The sequence below is a fragment of the Medicago sativa genome, chromosome 7 (genome assembly GCF_051527215.1).
Source record: "Medicago sativa cultivar Bolivia chromosome 7, Bolivia_mono, whole genome shotgun sequence".
Classification (NCBI taxonomy): Eukaryota; Viridiplantae; Streptophyta; class Magnoliopsida; order Fabales; family Fabaceae; genus Medicago; species Medicago sativa.
In genome coordinates, this window is record NC_140755.1 from 80,782,992 (window position 1) to 80,801,861 (window position 18,870).

At 32.3% G+C, this 18,870-nt stretch overlaps 3 protein-coding genes across 3 annotated transcripts; all 3 read right to left on the bottom strand.

Annotated features, from left to right (window-relative positions):
- Positions 1-1,042: 1,042 nt before the first annotated feature.
- On the bottom strand, positions 1,043-4,132 carry LOC146909080 (LEAF RUST 10 DISEASE-RESISTANCE LOCUS RECEPTOR-LIKE PROTEIN KINASE-like 2.1). The gene is made up of 3 exons (XM_085730509.1): positions 3,392-4,132; positions 2,499-2,531; positions 1,043-2,375 (listed from the first exon to the last, which is right to left on the bottom strand). Exons 1-3 carry the CDS (start codon positions 4,122-4,124, stop codon positions 1,171-1,173), a joined length of 1,971 nt encoding a protein of 656 aa, XP_085586635.1. The 5' UTR covers positions 4,125-4,132; the 3' UTR covers positions 1,043-1,170.
- A 6,442-nt stretch (positions 4,133-10,574) lies between these two features.
- On the bottom strand, positions 10,575-13,300 carry LOC146909081 (LEAF RUST 10 DISEASE-RESISTANCE LOCUS RECEPTOR-LIKE PROTEIN KINASE-like 2.1). The gene is made up of 3 exons (XM_085730510.1): positions 12,476-13,300; positions 11,990-12,022; positions 10,575-11,862 (listed from the first exon to the last, which is right to left on the bottom strand). The coding sequence occupies exons 1-3, from the start codon at positions 13,284-13,286 to the stop codon at positions 10,709-10,711; spliced, it is 1,998 nt and encodes a 665-aa protein (XP_085586636.1). The 5' UTR covers positions 13,287-13,300; the 3' UTR covers positions 10,575-10,708.
- A 973-nt stretch (positions 13,301-14,273) lies between these two features.
- On the bottom strand, positions 14,274-17,430 carry LOC146909082 (LEAF RUST 10 DISEASE-RESISTANCE LOCUS RECEPTOR-LIKE PROTEIN KINASE-like 2.4). Its single transcript, XM_085730511.1, has 3 exons — positions 16,407-17,430; positions 15,718-15,750; positions 14,274-15,595 (listed from the first exon to the last, which is right to left on the bottom strand). The coding sequence occupies exons 1-3, from the start codon at positions 17,224-17,226 to the stop codon at positions 14,433-14,435; spliced, it is 2,016 nt and encodes a 671-aa protein (XP_085586637.1). The 5' UTR covers positions 17,227-17,430; the 3' UTR covers positions 14,274-14,432.
- Between the last annotated feature and the right edge of the window lie 1,440 nt (positions 17,431-18,870).

Consider the following 18,870-nt stretch of genomic DNA (forward strand, 5'->3'; position numbering starts at 1 on the left):
TCGACATCGTCAATAATCTAAGAAAATAAAATATTTGAATCCACTTACCTTGTTACACTCGAGACTATGATTTTCATCTAATTGATTTTTACTATATCATATCTTCGTGATTGAAAATATGATCGTGATTGAAAATATGCTACCTAACAACCGGAAGAGGAAAAAAAATGGTGTTAAAGCTTGGAAGAAACGTATGGAAAAGAAGAAGGATAAAAAAATATGTTCATTTTTTCAGGTTTGACTATGAAACAAATTAAAAAAATGTAATGAAAGTTAATAGCATTTACACGCCATTAAATCATCCATTTTTTAGTCAACATTTACGTTTTAATCACATAAAAATAAGAAGGAATATTCTTTGATGAGAGAGATGAAAAATGCTAGATGAATAACATTAAATGCTAGATGAAAAATATGATGCCAAGTGTACTATGGCTCATAGATGTATCCTTTTGTATTATATAGAGATGTGTAGGTTTTCAAGAAGTGGGTTTCCAAAGTTAATATTACCAAATAAGTATAAAAAGATACTAATGAAGTTGTCTTCGTCATTATTTCATTGAGTTAATATCATCAATTTTCATATCCGAGGTAAATATTTCAGCAATTCCATCTTCAATAAGACAATCATGTAATATCTAACAAAATCATGTTTCATCTTATTTTGTAGCCCTGTTTTTACGATTTCATTGCAGAAAATGCACATTTTCTGGTTGTTGTTGTTGACAGTCAACACAATTCATTGCACTTTGCTAATCAATGGATGATAATTTGATTTACTGATCTCGACTAGTTTTTGACATAGTTCATCAAATTGTGCACAACGTATGAATATTGTACATCAAATTCTCAAAGTGTTGCAATTCATACTCCAATTAAGTCTAAAAGGGAACCCAAACCAAAGTCTCTGAATTTTTGAGTTAGTACTTTTGTGCTAGAAACTAAACATGTAGCATTGAAAATATCAAGATTTTTTTATGCAAAATATGATGAAGTTTTTCATTGACTCCCATTAAGTGTTTAACGGCTTTAAAAGTAGAAATTTAGTGTCTAAGGCCTAATATAGTAATTTAAAAATGTTCATTATACAAATTCATATATTGCTCATTCACACAAAAATATAGAGAGCAAAAAATATAATAGTATCCCAGTAGAAATAAATAAAAAAAATTAAGAGTTTGGAAGGACCGTGGTCTCTGTTGGTCCCTCTTCTAGTTCCATTTCTGCTGTAATTGAATTCGTCTCTTGCCAATCTGATGAAGACATATTTGACAGTTGTAGTGGTGGCCTTTTAGGAGAAAATAAGACAGGCTTTGGAGGAAATGCGACTGATGAAAGCGGTCCTTGGAGCATTTCAATTACTTTATTCATTGGCGGTCTGTCTAATGGATTTGTTTGAATGCACCATAGGCTCACCATAGTAATCTTTATAACCATATCATTTTCTTCCTCTGAAATTGTCAAAGAATTTAAAAGATCATTACCTTGCTCAAGATCTTTATAAATCCAATCTGGAAAGTACATTTCAGAAGTACACGACCCTCCAGTTTGATAGTTCTTTCTTCCTCCAATCATTTCAAGAATCAACATGCCATAACTGTATACATCAGATTTGTAAGAAACACCACCAAATGCTCTACTAAATACTTCTGGCGCCATATATCCTATTGTTCCTCTTGTCCCCGGTATTGACACAATACTATCATTCATTTGACATATTTTTGCTAGTCCAAAATCAGAGATTTTTGGGCAAAAATTTTCATCCAAAAGAATGTTTTGAGGTTTGATATCAAGATGCAGTATCCTTGAACTACATCCTTGATGCAAGTACTCTAAACCTCTAGCAATGCCAATAGCAATTTGGAACAAAGTATTCCAATCAAAATCACAAACTGCGTCAGGAACTCCACTTTTATAGATAAACTTATCTAGCGATCCTTTGGGCATGAATTCATATATTAGTGCTCTTTTGTTCACCTCATAACAGTAACCTAAAAGTGACACAATGTTCATGTGTGATGTTCTACTAATGCTAGCAACTTCATTTATGAACTCTTCCCCATTTCCTTTTGACTCGCTTATTACTTTCACTGCCACTTGACGACCATCTGTTAAACTTGCTTTGTACACAACACCATATCCTCCATGGCCTAATTTATCACGGAATGAGTTTGTGATCCTTTTTACTTCTGCATAACTGTATCTTCTCGCAATCGATAAATTGTAACTTTGCATGAAAACCTCTACATTGTTGTCAACATGTTTTCTTCTTTTCCTGAAAATAGTCATTTGCGGTCTACGTATACCCTTTTTAAAGTAACAACTGATGAAAATAATAAAGAACATTGTTACTCCAAATCCAGCAACTGAAGCACCTGAATTTATGCAAAGAACATATAAATAATTTTTATCAGTTCCTTTTATAAAACAATTAACGCCACCTGAAAGTGAGATGAGAAACACAGATTATAGAAAGTGATACTGTTTATTATTCTTACCAATCACAATTAACCTCCTGTCCCGTTTTGACCCTACAATTCAAAAATCAAATTAGATAGAACTTATACATCCATTGTTTAGTAGAGAAATGCACATTTATTCTGTCATAGCTTTGCATTTTGTAGCAGCAAAGAAGAGAAATAGCCTCCAAAAATTTTATACATGCCATGCCACTATAGTAGGCTTTGATGAAAGAGCAAATTTTGGATGTTTTTGGGGTAAACGCAATGTTGAACAACACATTCATGTTGATTTTGATAGGGAAAACAAAAGAAAGACTGCAGCTTTTGGACAATGCACAACCTATACAAACATATAACTACTTTGATTCTCTGTTAGATTGTCATTTCTAAAATGTCACTCAATCAATCTGAGTTTTATTTATCGATGACTCTTTCATTTATATATAGAACAAGCTCTCATAAGAACACTTTAGAAAATACCGTTACTTTTTATGAGATTAGCAAAATTCATTTCACTTAACTATATATTTTAATAAGTGAGGAGTTAGTTATTTGAGCTTATTATCAAAACTAGAGTGAGTATGACTCAATTTTATGTATGTGTGTCCAATTCAATTTTATTTTGATATTGTGATCGAGCAAGTGTTGCTCCCGATCATAAGGACCAAAAAGTAATGTCTAATTACCACTTAACTCTACACATAAGCCATTGAGCAGTGCTATATCTCGCGATACAAAAGATTCGCGAAAGCCATGAAAACACGGGTGTCAACAATATGTAAGAACAAAATAAAGAAACTTTCAGGATGATACCTTTCACTATACATTAAGCAATTTCCTAACACATTAGGGGATAAGTTGCATTATTACAGCTTAGTTGTAGAAACAAAAATATATAGGAGTTTGAGAAAGCGATAATATTTACATACTTGAGGATAAGGGCAATAGTGAACTGCATGTAGTGGTAGAAGTTCCATTCTTACAGAAACATTTGAATCCAATTCCTCCATCGTTGCCACACACTCCACCGGAAGCAACACACTTCTGACACTCACTATAATTTCCCGTCCATTTCAACTCAAAACCCTTTTCTAATGCTTGGTTTACATCATTAACAGTTGCAATTTTTGCAGCTTGAGTTTCCAAAATCGGAATCTCAACAACACTCCTCGGTAAACTTGTATTGTAATTATATAACAAAGTTACTTTAGAAGAAGTATTACCGTAACGTTGAAAAAGAGTGTTGTTGAATGTGCTGTTCTTATGATTGTCACTCAAGGCACAGATATTACTCCAGTAATCATCTCTTGCAACTCTGAGTCTCTGTATTGCATTGTTCCATTCAAGAATACGGTATTTCACGAAATTTATTGTTATCTTCGGGACTTTTCCTTCGCATGTAAGCTTCATATTAGGATCGGAAACACCACAATAATTTCCTCTATTTTCTCCCCAGAAGGGATATTCTAGATTTGTGATGTTGCTTTCACAGTTAAAAGTTTTGCTACAGTTGGTGTATTGGTTATTATCATCACAAATACACTTTGGAATATTGATGATTGAGATCATCAATATGGAGTAAAAGAAAATAACAATGGAAGAAGAATGATGAAGCAAAGGTTTCATTCTTTGGCTAGAACAAAGAAGTATGTGGTGGAACATGTGTGAGTGATAAGATTGGTTTCGATGTGATAAAATATAGACTTGACTTAGTCAACTTAAAATTAATAATAGAGTTGATTCATTCAACTCCTCTCCTTTCACTTTCAGCTTTAATTCAATGCATGATATTTTCCACATTTTCTTCTGTGATTTTTCTACGAAACCGAATAGAAACTACAATGTAGTATTGAAGTCAATGATGATGGTAACTCTCTCCACATTGTGAAGTGTTACACTTGATTGTTCCAATCTAATTGAAGAAACAAAAATAGAAGAAATTGAATAACTCTTTTTACCAAATTAAGTAAGGGAAATGATAACCGGTGCCTCCGAGGAACTGGTTAAGAATAATAAAAAAAACGAAATTATATAGTAGTTATTGTATTGAAATTTTTGTAATTAACCCGTAAAAGGTCAAAAAAATTGTTTTAGTAATTACTTCCGTTTTTGATATCCTTAACTCGTGCTCCGGGGCACCGATTAGCATGACCCATTAAATAATTGAGAAATGAACTTTTTTATTAAATAAAATGGCGCTAATACTTTTACAACAATCTTTGGGAAAATTTAACCTCTATATTATTAAGGTTACAAGACTAAACAAGCTAACACCTCAAATGTATCTTATCAAATATTGATGTTATTCATCATTATCATCAAATTAAAGTAGATAATATTGACTTCAAAATAATATACAAATAATAATAATAATTAGAATATATTTGTCTCTTTCTTTACCCATGTGGTCCTTTAGTTACATTTGTAGGCCTTAAGGTCTCCACGTTAGCTTATTTGTGTGGTTTTGATTGGTGTTGTTTTGGTCTTAGCTTGTGTTCTGGTGGAAGTATGCATTCTTTCATAGAAAGTGGTTAACTCTTTTCCGCCTAGTTGAGTCCGGACTTCTTAAGATTCTAAGGGTTATAGTATCCTTGGTACTATCTTTAATATTAATAAAAAAAATTGCTTATATAAAAGATTAAAAAAAAAAAAAAAACAAATGTAAAAAATATAATTATACTACACCGTAAACTGGATAAAATAAAACTTATTTTAGGGCTTCTTCTAAAAAAAAGCTTATTTTTGGGTAACTTTTATATTTTGTAGTTTATAGGTGTAAAAATTAACAACGCTCGGGAAAATATCGGGATGGGTTTTGTCGGGATATTTAGCATTTTTCTTAATGAAATAGAGAGTAAATAATACAATTCTTTTGGTACAAAAAGAGCAGATATTAAGTTGTGATGGGGCATTTCGCTGGTTTAACAGATATGATGTTGGAAATTCAAGAGGTAATTGGAAAATTGGTACGACACAACTGTCAATTTGTGGTCAAACAAATGACTCCAAAATCGTATAGCTAATGTCCTGTCTGGATCTTCGTAGCTCTACTGTTTCCAGGCTCAATTCCATTGTAGCCGGATGGAAAATGGTATTTTTCTGTTATTATGTAGAAAAAAAATCCTCACACGTATGAAGACATCAAGAACATGATTATTTCAACTTGTTCAATTCCACACACTAGAGTTTGAGATCACTCCAAAATCCAAATCTAGAAAACTTGATTCTAATGATGCTTACTCTAGTGTAGCAACCCCCCTTAACTAGAGTGACGACAAAACTCCATGGATAAAGTCCGAAAACCGTAGGTATAGATCATAAACCTATACCAACGGAATGGATATTGATTTAGATTCATGGAAACTTACTTTCGCTATAGCCTATAGCGACAGTCGTTTTAGGTTGTTGGTAAAATCTTAAAACTTGCTGTCCCTTTAACAACCACACTTTGCTGTTGGTTTAGGTCGGGAACTGTTTTTTTGTACAATATTTTTTTACTCAAATAAATTAATTAATTTTTTATTTATTTTTTTAATAATGAAAATTTGCTAATAATTGTGAGCACCATAATGTATTGAAAAATATTTAAAGTCATAACAATCTTAAAAGTTAGTAGTACTCCATCAAGATTTTTCCTAAATCATATGATTTTTACTAAATTCTAAACTTTACTCCATCAAGATAAAATTAGCTTATAATCATCCACTCTTCCATCTCAGTGTGTTGACTTGGATAATTCGTTTGGTCTATTGAAAAAAAATACCAGTTATAAACTCAACTTAACAAATCTCATCAATTGGAAGCAACCTATGCAGTCCAATCCAACCACTACAATTATCATCAACTATATTTGAGCCTCTCATCGCTGCAATGCAAGATAAAAGCTTAAATTATCTTATTTTGATAAACTTGATCAACCAGAGGCATGTGCTTACACAAAGCAAGCATACAAAGGGTCACAAATACAGCATAACATCCAGACCAATTACAAAGAGATTGAGACTTGACTTACCTAGCTAGTAGAAGGTTAATTAACTATTAAAAGTTGGCACAATATTAATGTGATAAAAAAAATATTAAAAGAAGAGAGGTTTCCATGATGTTTTGGTTTGGCTACTGATGAGAATTTGAGGAAGAGAGGTTTGAATACGATTTCATGTTGTTTCTTGTGTGACAAACATTGTGAGTATCTTAACCATCTTTTCCTTCGGTGTGATTTTGTAGGTACTTCTTTATAGAATTGGTTTACTAATATTTTGCAGGTGCAAACAAATTTGAGCTCTATATCAATGAGCTTCTCAATATGTGTAGCCAAAATTGGAGCAAATCAAAATTTGATGATATTTGAATTTATCAAATCATATAAAAAAATAACAAATCATCTCCATTAATTCTCTATTACTATATTTTTAGAATCTCCTTTTTCCACAAAATTTGCAGTCTATTTAAATCAAGAGGAATGAAACAAATGTTTCATTTAATTAAAGATAATATTCCATTATGTCTATAAGGATGACATCACCCCATTTACATCAGTTTCTTAAGAGCGTTGCTATATAAAGCGAACGTCCCTTTCACAAACTAATCACGAACATAATGTCACCGTTGGATAATCATGTCACACAATACATGAGTGGATGGATGTAAGTACAAGACTTGCTACAGTGAACATGTACAGTATCATAATGCCATCGGGACAAAATTGTTGCGATATGTAGCAGTTGTCGTTTCTTAAATATCCATATAATAGAATATTTGTCATTTCATTCTAATATTCCATCACATAAATTAAGACATATTATTAGGATATGTTTTGATTAAGGGATTTGGATAGGAGAGGAGAAAAACTTACTTTTCTTTGAGAAATTAAATATGGGGTTAATTGTAATTTTTACTCTCAAGTTTTACAATTGTTTAATTTTATCACCTAAGTTTTTATTGTTTGATTTTAGCCTCCCGAGTTCATCCCATTTGCATATGATCGTCATCTAGTAACATTTTAACGGAAAATGCTAAGGTGACATTTCGTTTACAAGTGTTTAATTTTGATTAGTCAGGTTGATGCAAACATTTAGTTAAAATAAACATTAAATAGTGTCACATGACTTGTATTTTTATAAAAATTAATATTAATTTGTTTGTTATTTTGAAATTAAGGTAATAAATCGGCGGTTTTGAGTCATGAAAAGCATAAGATGGAAAGAAGGAAATGGGAAGAAAGAAGACAAAGATTGAGAATGGTGGTCATTCATACCGAAGGAAGGACGAACAATGGCACTCGTAGAGAGTATGATGAAAGAAAGGAATAAGGAAAAAAAAAAATGAATAAACGCGTTTTAATGGAGATAGAGAAGAGAAAGTTCCAACCGTCAGACATATGGTAAGTGGTCACATGTTGGTCATTTTTTTTTTCAAAACAATTTTTTAATTTAAAATGTCCCATGAGCGTTTTTAAGTCAAAATGTTAACAGTGGGAAGCAAATGGATAAACTTTGGAAGAGCGATTGAAATTTGAAATGCTGAAATCGATCAAATGTCAAATTAAGGGATTAGAAATCACACTTATTGGGCCAAATTTAGACAATTATGAAACTTAAGGAACCAAAAGTGCATTTAAATCTTAAATATATTCTAAAATGCATGCATTTAAAAATGAATTACGCGTAATTGAGATATTAATTTTTTTTTAAATATCAAAATATATACTTAATTCTCCCAAACTCTTGTCTCTAAACACGTTGAAACTCCAAAATACTCCCTCTGTCCCAAAATATAAGCAAAAATTGGTCAACAAAATTTAATTTATTTGGTATAAATTTTTAACCAAATACATTAACTTTTATTGACCAATTTTTACTTATATTTTAGGACAGAGGGAGTACCTTGCGAGTGAAACACCTTTCTTTCTTTAGTCAAAAGTTTAGAGCAATCATAATTGTGTTTTATTTTCTGTTGTCTTTTCTTTTGTTTGTATAGTGGGGAAAGGAGAAATATTCCACCTAACGTGTCAAAAAGTACTTGAGGTTGAAGGCAAGCGATATAACGATTTCCAGCCTCACTTTTGGCAAATAGAAGCACAGAATAGTCCAAACTTGACTAGACTCCTAATTTAAATTATAAAATAAAGAAATAATATATTGTTAAATGACAGAATCAAGAATAGGTCAGATATTTTTTTCAAAAAAAAAAAAGTATCAATAAAATAATACATTGTCAAAAAAATTAATAGGCCAGTTACAAATCTAGTTATTATTCCCTCAAAAAAATCTAGTTATTATTATTTCCCTATAAAAATATTTATTATTATTTTATTTAAAAAAATAAGAAGAAAATACTAAAAAACATAAAAACCAATACGATTATATTTTTATTTTTTTGTAAGAGAATACGATTATTAATTGTTAATGCCTATTTAACATATTAGGCATTTTTTTAAGCAGACGTATTAGGCATGTTAGACAATAACAATTAAATTGAAGTAAAAAAAAAATGCCAAAGGACACAACATTTTTTTAAGGAATGCTAGACACAGCATTAATAAAGTAAAGTATTATTTTTTTAACCAGGCATATTAGGCAAGTTAGTGTCTAATTCTTGCACAGTATTAAAATCAATTCAGTCCTTCTCAAGAAAAAAGTCTTGGTCACCACCTAACATAGCTAGACTTTTGCAAAAACAAAAATAAATAAATAAATAACATAGCTAGACATGTCGATGGTGTCATGTTAAGTGGCTCATGGCACGCATATCACCACTATATGCACATATGTCATGTTGGCTATCTCAAATTCATAAATATGTTAGCGAAGACTTTCAAAATTATATGGACCAAACCAAATTGTGTTGATCGTTTGTTACCCCTAAATTTGATTCAAGTAGTAACCCGTATCGAATTGAAAAGCTACACACTAATTAGAGGTGAATAACAACTTAGAAGAAGACTGAGAGAGTATTAAATAGAAGATTGTAGAGTATATATTTTGTGCAATTCAGTAATCATATACATATAGACATTGTTATGCTAACTAACTATGGTTACTTTCTTTCAAAAAAAAAAACTATGGTTACTTGACTAGCAAGTAAACCATATGATCAAGTTAATCTCTAACCGATTAACTAATGTCAACTACCCAGTAACTGTCAACTAACTAATATCCAATAACTTGTGATAATCTATAGTATACGATATCATAACGACTGGACACTATACTAATTAACCATCGTATCCACTGTGGTGCATCCTCTACAATGATCTACAGGGGTGTTGACTCTATGGACCTATATGATCCTTTGGACTCATAGTTTGAATTATACAACCAATAACCCACACCGTCCTTTCAAAACCTTACTAAGTTACTATATATTGACGCCTTTAAATGGAGTGTTCAAATATCTTGGTTTTTAAAAATTCATCGTTGTCTCCAACCGTAAATAATTTTGATGTAATGATTCATTTTACTTTAAGGTATTGAGTATATGATCACATCTTTTATATATTCTTCATTTAGATTATTCCTAATTGATGTGAGACTAATCACTCGCACTAGAATTCCGACCTATGCCATCTCATTTCTAACAATATTAGAATGTAAAAAAAGCGAGGTAAAAGGTAGATACCACTGTTTTATAAAGAAGAAATATAGTATAGTATAGTATAAATACTCTAGTCATTACATCTGCACATAAAAACTAAAAAAAAAATAAAAATGAGTATTACAAAAAATTAACAATAAAAAATTATCTTCAATTTTTTTGAGATTTTAGTGTTTGGTGTTTAGTGTTTAGAGACCGTTGGTTCAAATATTTTCCATGCATGATTTGGTGTTTTAAGTTTACTGTGTTACAGAAACACCCTTATCAGGAACATGTTTGCATTGCAGGCTGCAATTTTTTTTGTAGATTTATCTTTGAATTCAGGAAGAGTTAAATCAAATGATACATTTCCAATTAATTCCTTCTGTGTGAAATAAATTAGAAGCTGGTAAAAGCATCATAAATGCAAGTTTCAATGCTTATGAAACACTATCACAAGTGCAAGTTTAGACAAGTATGGTGCATGACTTGAATTCACAGCAGAAATAAAAAGATTGATATACACTAAGTGGCCTGCTTAGTACAAGTAATTTAACCACTATAAACACTAAAATTTGTACAAAATGGATTTTGAAGTTCAACAAATTAATACCATAATTCTATGCCAGAATTTACACAAGTTAGTTAGTCCATTTGATTTATAGAAAGAACAATTATTTTGATTCTGTTATTGATATTGTCTCATACAGATCGGATGAAGACATATCTGACACTTGTAACTGTGGCCTTTCAGGTGAATATAAGACGGGCTTTGGAGGATATGACACCGATGAAAGTGGTCCTTGCAACATTTCTATTACTTTATTCATCGGTGGTCTATCTGATGGTTTAGTTTGAATGCACCATAGACTCACCAAAGTAATCTTTCTGACCATATCATTTTCTTCCTCCGATATTGTGGAACAATTTAAAAGAGTATTCCCTTGCTCAAGATCCTTATAAATCCAATCTGGAAAGTACATTTCAGAAGTACATGACCCTCCAGTGTCGTAGTTCTTCCTTCCTCCGATCATTTCAAGAATCAACATGCCATAACTATATACATCAGATTTGTAAGAAACTCCACCAAACGATCTACTAAATGCTTCTGGTGCCATATATCCTATGGTTCCTCTTACCCCTAATATTGACACAATACTATCCTTCTTTTGGCATATTTTCGCTAGTCCAAAATCAGAGATTTTTGGGCAAAAATCTTCATCCAAAAGAATGTTTTGAGGTTTGATATCAAGATGCAGAATCCTTGAACTACATCCTTGATGCAAATACTCTAGACCTCTAGCAATGCCAATTGCTATTTGGAACAAAGTGTTCCAATCAAAATCACAAATAGCGTTAGGAAATTCGCTTTTATAGATGAACTTATCCAATGATCCATTGGGCATGAATTCATATATTAGTGCTCTTTTGTCCACCTCATAACAAAAGCCTAAAAGGGACACAATGTTCATGTGTGATGTTCGACTAATGCTAGCAACTTCATTTATGAATTCTTCTCCATTCCCCTTTGACTGGTTTATTACTTTCACCGCCACTTGACGACCATCAATTAAACTTGCTTTATACACAACACCGTATCCTCCTTGGCCTAATTTATCTCGGAAAGAGTTTGTTATCCTTTTTACTTCTGTATAACTATATCTTCTTGGCATAGATGAATTATAACTTTGCATGAAAATTTCTACATTGTGGTCAACAACTTTTCTTCTTTTCCTGAAAATACTCATATTAGGTCTCCCAATACCCTTATTAAGGTAACAACTGATCATAATAATAATTGTTACTCCAAATCCAGCAACAACAGCACCTGAATTTATGCAAAGAACATGTAAATAGTTATCATCAAGTTGTATCTATAAAAGAAATTAATACCACCTCTCAATGTGGGATGAGAAACACTTATCATAGAAAGTGATATTGTTGATCCTTCTTACCTATCATTGTACGACTCCAGTTCCGTTTTGTACCTACAATTCAAAAATCAAATTAGATAGAACTTATTATAATTAATAATCATGCTCAAGCATTGTCTCTAAGAGAAATGGTCATTTATTTTCTCATGTGTAGTTTGTAGCAGCAATGAGGAAAAATGGTCTGATTTGAAAATTTTCTGTGTACTCCTATTTAGGCTTTGATGAATAACAATTTTGGGTTTCTTCCTGGGAGAAAAACAATTTTGAACAATATACTGGTTTTGATTTTGATGGGGGAAAACAGAGAAAAAAGACTGCAGCGTTTGGAGAAATGCACAACCTATAGCAAACATATGATTCAACGTATTTATAATGACCAAAACATGATGTCTAATAACTACTGAACTCTACTCATATTATGCACATTAATTTAGAAGGAAAGTTTAAATTTACAACTTAGTTAGAAACAAACATATATAGGAGTTTGAGTAAGTAAAATATACATACTATTGTTTGAGGTTAAGACCTTTTGTGAAGCACATGAAGTTGTATGAGATCCATCTTTGCAGAAACATCTAAACTCATTTCCTCCATCGTTCCTGCCACATACACCATCAGAATCAACGCACTTTTGACACTCTCCATAATTTCCCGTCCATTTCAAATCAAAACCTTCTTGTAATGTTTCGTTTATATCATTGAGCGTTGCAATTTGTGCGGCTTGGACTGCCAAAATTGGAAACTCGACAATAACACTTGGAGTACATGTGAGTGAGGCGGAAGCAAGATCCACAATTGTGTAGGAAACTTTAGTATTACCGCATGTAGTACTAAAAATATTCATTGTACTTGTATCACAATTGTATAACAGACTTATTTTAGAAGAAGCATCACCATCGCGTTGAAACTGAGTGTTATCAAATGTGCTGTTATTATGCTTGTCACTCACACTCACAGCACAAATACCACTCCAGTAATCGTCTCTGGCGACTGTGAGTTTCTGTATTGTATCGTTCCAATCAATAATACGGTATTTGACGTCATTGATGGTTATCTTTGGAACACTTTCTTCGCATGTAAGCTCCATATAAGGATCAGAAGAAACACCACCACAATATTTTACTCTATTTTCTCCCCAGAATGGATATTTGATGTTCGTGATGCTGCTTCCACAATTAAAAGCGCCGTTGCAGTTTGCGTATTGGTCATCATCATCGCACATACACGTTGGAATATTGATGATGAAGATCATCAAAAGTGTGAAGGAGAAAAAGAAAATAATAATCGAAGAAGATGGATGATGAAGCAGAGGTTTCATTCTTGCGCTAGAACAAAGAAGTAATAGTGGAACAACTGTAATTAATAAGATAAGATTGGTTTGGGTTAGGTAAACTTAACATCTTTATTTAGTCAGCTTAAAATTAATAATTATAATGAGAGTCTATTCAACTCTACTTTCACTTTCATGTTTCTTTCTTTTTATGAAAATTCACTTTCATGTTTCAATGCATCATAATTTTCTACACTTTGTGAAGTTTCTAGGAAAGTACATGTAGAATTCAATACATTAAGTTAGAGTCTGTAACAAAAACAATGTGTATTAAATTTCATTTTTGAAGTGATGTAAATAATATTAATTTTAAGGAAAATATATTGTTATGTAAATTATGTTATTTCATTGCCAACCAATGCCCATTTTTTCACCACCTCTAAATTGTGTTAACATTTTATTCAGATTGTTGTCGGCATTCACTTTAGTCACCGTATTTGTTTGTAATTTGGCGTATTTCATCTGCACATGAAAAAAAAAAGTGTATTAAAAGAAATTCGGCAACAGGTGGCCGTCAATCTGTGACGGTAGATCAAAAACCACCGCCCCATTAAAAGTTGTGGTGGAGCTCTTCACTCTTGGTAACCATCACAGGTTCACCTCTATTTATTTTTAGATTTGTGTTTGGTGTTTAGAGACCGTGAGATTAAATATTTTCGATACATGATTTGGTGTTATATGTTTAAGGTGTTACAGAAACACCACTACCAGGAATAGGTTTGCATCGCATGCTGCCACTGTTTCGAAAATCTGAGTTTCACAGTTTTTATGCAGATTATCTTTGAGTTCAGGAAGCGTTAAATCAAATGAATTGATTACTTCTGTATGAAATAAATTAGAAGCTGGGAAAAGCATCATAAGTGCAAGCTTCAAAGCTCATAAAACGCTATCATTAGTGCAAGTTTAGACAAGTATGGTGCACGACTTGAATTCACAACAGAAATAATAAGATTGATATATAAAAAACAAAAACAGTAAGTGGCAATAATTTAGCAACTAAATCACTATAATGTGTACAAAATGGATTTTGAAGTTCAACAAATTAATTAATCCATTTGATTTATAGATAAATCAATTATTTTGACAGTGTAACTGAATGTGTCTCATAATCCATTTGATTTATAGATAGAACAATTATTTTGACAGTGTAATTGAATTTGTCTCATAAAAATCAGATGAAGACATATATGACAATTGTTGTGGAGGCCTTTCTGGAGAAAATAAGACAGGCTTTGGAGGATATGACACAGATGAGAGTGGTCCTTGCAGCATTTCTATTACTTTATTCATTGGAGGTCTATCTGATGGATTCGTTTGAATGCACCATAGACTCACCATAGTAATCTTTCTAACCATATCATTTTCTTCCATAGAGATTGTCAAACAATTTAAAACAGTATGGCTACCTTGTTCGAGATCCTTATAAATCCAATCTGGAAAGTACATTTCAGAAGTACATGACCCTCCAGTGTCATAGTTCTTCCTTCCTCCGATCATTTCAAGAATCAACATGCCATAACTATATACATCAGATTTGTAAGAAACTGCACCAAATGCTCTACTAAATACTTCTGGCGCCATATATCCTATAGTTCCTCGTGTCCCCAATATTGACACAGTACTGTCCTTCCTTTGACATATTTTAGCAAGTCCAAAATCAGATATTTTTGGACAAAAGTCTTCATCCAAAAGAATGTTTTGAGGTTTGATATCAAGATGCAAAATCCTTGAACTACATCCTTGATGCAAGTACTCTAGTCCTCTAGCAATTCCAATTGAAATTTGGAACAAAGTGTTCCAATCAAAATCACAAACAGCGTCAGGAAATCCACTCTTATAGATGAACTTATCCAGGGATCCTTTGGGCATGTATTCATATATTAGCGCTCTTTTATTCACCTCATAACAATAACCTAAAAGTGACACGATGTTCATGTGTGATGTTCTGCTAATGCTAGCAACTTCATTTATGAACTCTTCCCCATTTCCTTTTGACTCGTTTATTACTTTCACTGCCACTTGACGACCATCCGTTAAACATGCTTTGTACACAACACCATATCCTCCGTGACCTAATTTATCTCGAAATGAATTTGTGATCCTTTTTACTTCTGTATAATTGTATCTTCTCGCAATCGATAAATTGTAACTTTGCATGAAAACCTCCACATTGTTGTCAACGTGTTTCCTTCTTTTCCTGAAAATTGCCATTTGCTGTCTGCCTATACCCTTTTTAAAGTAACAACTAATCATAATAAAAAAGAACATTGTTACTCCAAATCCAGCAACTGACGCGCCTGAATTTATGCAAAGAACAGATAAATAATTTTTATCAGTTCTTTTATAAAACAATTAACGCCGCCTGAAAATGGGATGAGAAATACAAATTATAGAAAGTGGTATTGTTTATTATTCTTACCAATCACAATAAACCTCCTGTTCCGTTTTGACCCTACAGTTCAAAAATCAAATTAGATAGAACTTATACATGCATTGTTTAGTAGAGAAATGTTCATTTATTCTCTCATTGCTTTGCATTTTGTAGCAGCAAAGAATAGAAATAGCCTCCAAGAATTTTCTATATGCCACTATTATTGTAGGCTTTGATGAAGAGCAAAATTTGGATGTTTTCGGGGTAAAAGCAATGTTGAACAACACATTCATGTTGATTTTGATAGAGAAAACAGAAAAGAAAGACTGCAGCCTTTGGACAATGCATAAACCTATAGAAACATATAGCTACTTATTCCTAACAGAGATGAAAGACCCCAGTCTTTGGACAATGCACAAAGCTAATCAACCTATTATTATTGAGGTTTTGTTCAGAAATTTTTGTTCGCTTCAGTTAAAAAAATATTGCATTTGATGTTGTTATAATGATATTGTTGAACTTGTTCACATCTTTTACTCACGTTGTTTTACATTTTTTTTATTGAAACCTATCTAAATATGATAAAATCCAAATGTGTGTATGTGCGAGCACCCGCATGTGATTTTTAAAAGAAAATAGGGCACTAAATTTATACTTCACACATGACACAACACTCAAGTGGTAGAAACAAATATAAGTAAGAGTAAGGGTTTAAGAAAGTGATATTATTGACATACTTGAGGTTGTGGCCTTTTCTGAATTGCATGAATTTGTATTCGACCCATCCTTACAGAAACATCTGAATTGAGTTCCTCCATTATTCCCACAAACACCACCAGAATCGACGCACCTCTGACACTCTCCATAATTGCCTGTCCATCTCAACTCAAAACCGTGTTTTAATGCTTGGTTAAGACCATTACTATTTACAACTTGCGCAGCTTGGGTTCCTATAATCGGAATCACAATAATAAAACTCGGAACACATGGTGAAGCTGAATCTGCATCCGCAACAGTGTACACAACATCAGTATCATCACCACATGTAATACCATAAACCATACTCTGTTGATTCTCAACGCAACCGTATAACAGCGTTACTTGAGAAGAACCATCACGTTGAAACAGAGTGTTACCGAATGTGCTGTTCTTAGGATTGTCACCCACATTCATAGTATTGTCACGCACATTCACAGCACAAATACCACTCCAGTAATCGTCTCTGGCAACTCCGAGTTTCTGTGTTGTATTGTCCCATTCAAGAATACGGTATTTGACCAAATTAAATGTTATCTTGGGGACACTTCCTTCGCATACGAGCTCCATGTTAGGATCACTAGAAACACCACAATACTTTTCTCTGTTTCCTCCCCAGTACGGATACTTGAGGTTTGTTATGTTGCTACTTTCGCAGCTAAACGCGTTGTTGCAGTTAGTGTGCTGGATATTATTATTCTCACAAAGACATCTTGGAATGTTGGTGATTGAAATCACCAAAACTGCTAATAAGAAAAAGAAAATAATAATGGAAGATGAATGGTGAAGCAGAGGTTTCATTCTTGAGCTATAGAACAAAAAAAAAATTGTGGAAACAAGTCAGAATAAAATAGGATAGGTTTTGGTGACATAAAATATTATTTAGTCAACTTAAAGTTAATAATATGAGTTGATTTTTTCAACTTCCCCACCCACTTTCAAGCTTAATTCATTAATGCATCATAATTTCCACACTTTGTGATGTTTCTACGAAACTAGATCGATACTACACAACTACGGTACAATAGAATTTAATATCAAGATCTTAGTTTTAGTCGTAGTTTGAAGTCAACAATAATACTCCCTTGAAGTCAACAATGATATACTACCTTGAACTCCCTAATTATAAAACTATTAAAAAAATATGTTTGTCCTTAAACATAATATCATCGATAAAATTTTAGATGAACTACATCCGTTTTTATATATAAGACTCTTTTGCTAAAAACACAAGAATTAAGAAAAGGGAAATGTTAACAATGAAAACTTTGCATTAGAAAATGATGAAAAGTTGAATGTTCTACTTTAGAAAAGTCAAAAAGTTGTTGTCTTTAATAAAAAAAATTCTATTTTTAACTTTCTTAACTAATGCCATAGGGGCACTGGTTAACACAACCCTTAAGAAAATTAGTTTTTGCATTAAATTTGTCAACAATGTAAATTCTCTTGGTAAAATCATTAACCACGAGTAGAGAATCCATCTAAAAAATTATGTTTCTAGAGCTCAACAAATTAACTAGTAATATCTATTATGATGTGAACGGTCTCGAGTTTTGCCTACCGATAAAGAGTATGTGATCTATCCTTGTACAACTGTAAGTATTATGTTGGTTTTATAAAAAAATAAAATGTATCAAACCACAGAGATCGCGCTTAGTTCAGACATCGCTTAAATCCATAGAATTTCTAAACCAAGTTTGTAAAATTAATCTTGGTATTGTGATCACAAGTAAAATATAACAAGATAGAGAAAGTTGTGCTGAGATTAGGTTTCAATAGTTTTTCATCAAATGTTTCATCTTAATCGATCATATACTTTTTATGCTTCTGATAAAACCCACCTATCCCCCAGCATATATTTCCATATCTGGACAACAACGTAAGATCCATTGGACCAACTGACTTTCGATGTTCGATAAAATATAGTTGATTGTTTCAACATGGCATAGGATTGTTTCAAGAGATGTGCTGTCACTCGTATTCACAGCACAAATACCACTCCAGTAATCGTCTCTGGCGACTGTGAGTTCCTGTATTGTATTGTTCCAATCAAGAATACGGTATTTGACGTTATTAATTGCAATATTTGGGACTTTTCCTTCACATGTAAGCTCCATATTAGGATCAGAAGAAACACCACCACAATATTTTACTCTATTTTCTCCCCAGAATGGATACTTCATGTTCGCGATGCTGCTTTTGCAGTTAAAAGCGTTGTTACAGTTTGTGTATTGGTCGTCATCATCGCACATACACGTTGGAATATTGATGATTGAGATCAACAAAAGTGTGAAGGAGAAAAAGGAAATAATAATGGAAGAAAATGGATGTTGAAGAAGATGGATGATGCAGAATTCGATACATTAAATTACTGTTGTAGTAAAAAATAATGATACTTAAGACTCCATATATCTTTTACTATAGGAGTCTGTAACAAAACAATTA